At 40.4% G+C, this 3278-nt stretch overlaps 1 protein-coding gene across 1 annotated transcript in view; it reads left to right on the forward strand.

Annotated features, from left to right (window-relative positions):
- Positions 1-2199: 2199 nt before the first annotated feature.
- The window catches only part of LOC107574444 (natural resistance-associated macrophage protein 2-like), a 20895-nt gene continuing 19816 nt past the window's right edge, over positions 2200-3278 (forward strand). Inside the window, exon 1 of the mRNA XM_016260882.1 lies at positions 2200-2353. Within this exon, the coding sequence (XP_016116368.1) occupies positions 2200-2353 (154 nt within the window). The remainder of the gene's footprint in view (positions 2354-3278) is intronic.

Raw genomic sequence — 3278 nt, forward strand, 5'->3', positions numbered from 1 at the left:
AAATGTCCACACATTGCTGAAACTGATCAGAGATGAGGTAGAAACCTTCTGGGGCTCACAGAGAGCACTGGCCCCGTCACTGGCCCCGTCGGCAAACCACTGACATGTTGCTTTATTCATTTATTTCTACAGAAACATTCAACATTTTACATCAGCCAGGGGGTGAAGACAAGGAAAGGAGGATATAACATTACACTGAAATGTAAATAAATAAATAAAAACAGGGAAAGGCTTACATACATGAACACACCGGACAGCTCTTGCTCATCAGACTATGAGCCGCTGAAGCCCCGGCACGCCTCGAAGCAGTCGTGACGTCACGGAGCCGCGTTGCACTGGAAGCACGTGACTTCTGCGGCTTGGAGCGCTGATGCGCAGAGGCTTCGACGCTGCGGACTCTTATTCTGAAAGCTTCGGCTTCTGCGTGCGCGTGGCTGGAGAGCTCTTCTTCACTGGAGCTTCGCATTAGCGGAGGATCTTCCTCTTCCTCTTCCTCAGGTGAGTGTGAGTGAGAGTGTGTTTTGCGTAAGCATGCAGGTCAGAGAATGCAGCTTGTACAGTATGTAGTCACAGATTAGCGTGATGGCTGATTACAGTAGAAACATCACAGCATGTGTCGTGTTAAAGCCACTCAATCCTAACGCAGGTGTCCCAAAGCATGCTGCTGGAACCCGTGCTGTGAGGGCTTTAATGGCTCATAGTTGCTGGTTGTTTTTATTTCGATTAATCTATCGACTAATTTATCGATTAGTCTAAACGATTAATTCCCCACACACAAAATCAACAATTTTACTTCAGAACATTTTATTAAACTATATTGATTAAACCAAATGAAATCCAAAAGTAAAAAAGCAAGAAGCAGGTGTCCAGCTCAGTATTATAGAGTAAGAATAATAACTACTAATAATAACATTATAATCAAAAACAGAGTGTTTACCAGAAATGTTATTATTTACCAGAATTTACTTAGGAGAACAATGTAGATGTGCAGTATTTCTGAAAAAAAAAATAATAATAATAAATACTTAAAATCAATTAATTAGACAGGCTTTTTGATGAATGCATTTATGCATTAAAACAGAGTATAGAAAAATAAAAATTTGGAAATAAAACGGATTTCATAGTGCCCTATAATTATAATACATTTTTTTTTGTGGTAATAAAAATAGATGTAAGTGAACAATAGCCTTTAAAATTACTTTAATACATATATAATAGCAGTGAGGCAATAACAATTAGTTCAAATAAAGTATCGAAAGCAAGAAATCATATGGTTTTATTGAACAAATCTGTACATAATGTATTATAAACAATAGAGCTACTGTACATCACGCATTACAACAAAGGCCTGCAGGGGGCGCCAGCGGCCTGATGATTGTTTTTACACATTACTGTGCGATCTAATCCTTGTTTAATACTGACCAAGCACCATTTCATTCAAATGTCCACTTAATCTTTAATATCTGGCCATTTCTTTAGGACAGAGATGCTGTAGCCACTGTAACTAAACGAATATGTGGACATCACACCGTGTGAACTGTGAGTGAGGGTTTTTATTTTGAAACCGTGATGTATTCTCCTGAGTTTGCGTGGATTTATAAATGATTTATCTTATAAATCTGATGAAATGGCGCACGTTGCGTTCCCAGATGAAGGTTATAATAAACCCAAACTCACAACCACATGCAGAGATGCAGTTTGAGACGCTCCATACTGTACTTATCCTACACTCATGCACATAATTAAAGCGCATATACTGTATTAGAACTGCATCGCATATAACTATTTCATTAAATCGTAGCGTTAGTGAATTCGCAATTATGCTTAACCATGATTTTTAAATGGGTTTAATATATCATGCAGCCTTGGGATACAGTCTAATAATGTGTTTTATGCATTCTCGTACGTGAAAATACCGGTTAGTCGACTCAAGCAAAATGAAGTCGAGGATTTAAAAAAATCGAATAGTCGAATAAAACCGGCGAATCGCGACAGCACTACTGGTTTGTAATGGTATTTGTAGTGGAAACCAGAAGGATTTCTGTGATGTAGTCTCAGCAGGGTGGCACGATCTGTCGTCTCATTGCATGTGTTTAATGACTCCTGTTGCTCACTAAAGCTTCGCTTCCTTCAGGTGATGCTCGGAGCTCATCATCATGTGTCTTACTGTAATGCAGTGCTGGCAGCATTGTGTAATTCATGAACAGCTCATCAGAGAGTTTACAGGAACCCGCTGAAGACGAGTCTGGCTTTGTTTTCCAGGCCATCAGGTCCTCTTGGGATCTAAGTTATGGAGATTTTTCTCTGTCACACTGTAGTGTTTGCAGCAGAAGAGACAAATATATTCCATGTCGTCTGTAGACAGGACTTATTGAAGAAATGAAGCTGGGGAGGCTTGCATTCATTCCTCCTCCGGTGAAGAAGTGTTCTGGTGTGAATCAGGAGAGAAATCTGCACAGATCAAGCAGCGTTTAAACAGCTCTAAACTAACAAACGTGTCAGGATTTTGATGTGACAGACAACAGCAGATGCACTTCTTCACTGGAGGAAGTGTTATTATGGATTATGGATGCGTATTTTAGCAGGAAGCAGTGGTTTGAGGCTTCTTCCACTGCAGTCATGTGAATTGCTTGTGGATTATTGTGATGTTTTTATTATTGCTAACTCGTTGAACCTCTCCTGAGGTGTTCATTTACGTGATTGTTGTAAAATAATAATACACCTTCTGTTCCTGCTCCTGTAAAACTGAATTATAATGTCAGATTTTATTAGAGCAAGCTGTTCCTGAAGGGCGTTTGAACGAGAGCGTGTTTGTTCAGTCTGAAGCCACTGGCTGTGTGTGTGTGTGTGTGTGTGTGTGTGTGAGAGTGAGTGAGGGTGTGTGAGAGTCAGTGAGGGTGTGTGAGAGTGAGTGAGGGTGTGTGAGTGTGAGTGAGGGTGTGTGTGTGTGAGGGTGTGTGTGTGAGAGTGTGTGTGTTTTTGTGACAAATGGGGACATAAATGTGTATAATGACAAGGGTATGACAGGTATTACAAGGAGAAGGTGACTTTTCAGGACATTACCCCATGTCCCCACTTTTCAAAACGCTTATAAATCACACAGAATGGAGTGTATTGAAAATCTGAAATAGCAGAAAGTCTCCTGTGAGGGGTAGGTTTAGGGGTAGGGTTGGTGTAGGGCAATAGAATATACGGTCTGTACAGTATAAAAACCATTACGCCTATGGAGAGTCCCCACTTTTCACAAAAACAAACCTGTGTGTGTGTGTGTGTGTGTG

The sequence above is a fragment of the Sinocyclocheilus grahami genome, unplaced genomic scaffold (assembly GCF_001515645.1).
Source record: "Sinocyclocheilus grahami isolate Dianchi unplaced genomic scaffold, SAMN03320097.WGS_v1.1 scaffold2231.1, whole genome shotgun sequence".
In the NCBI taxonomy this organism is placed as follows: Eukaryota; Metazoa; Chordata; class Actinopteri; order Cypriniformes; family Cyprinidae; genus Sinocyclocheilus; species Sinocyclocheilus grahami.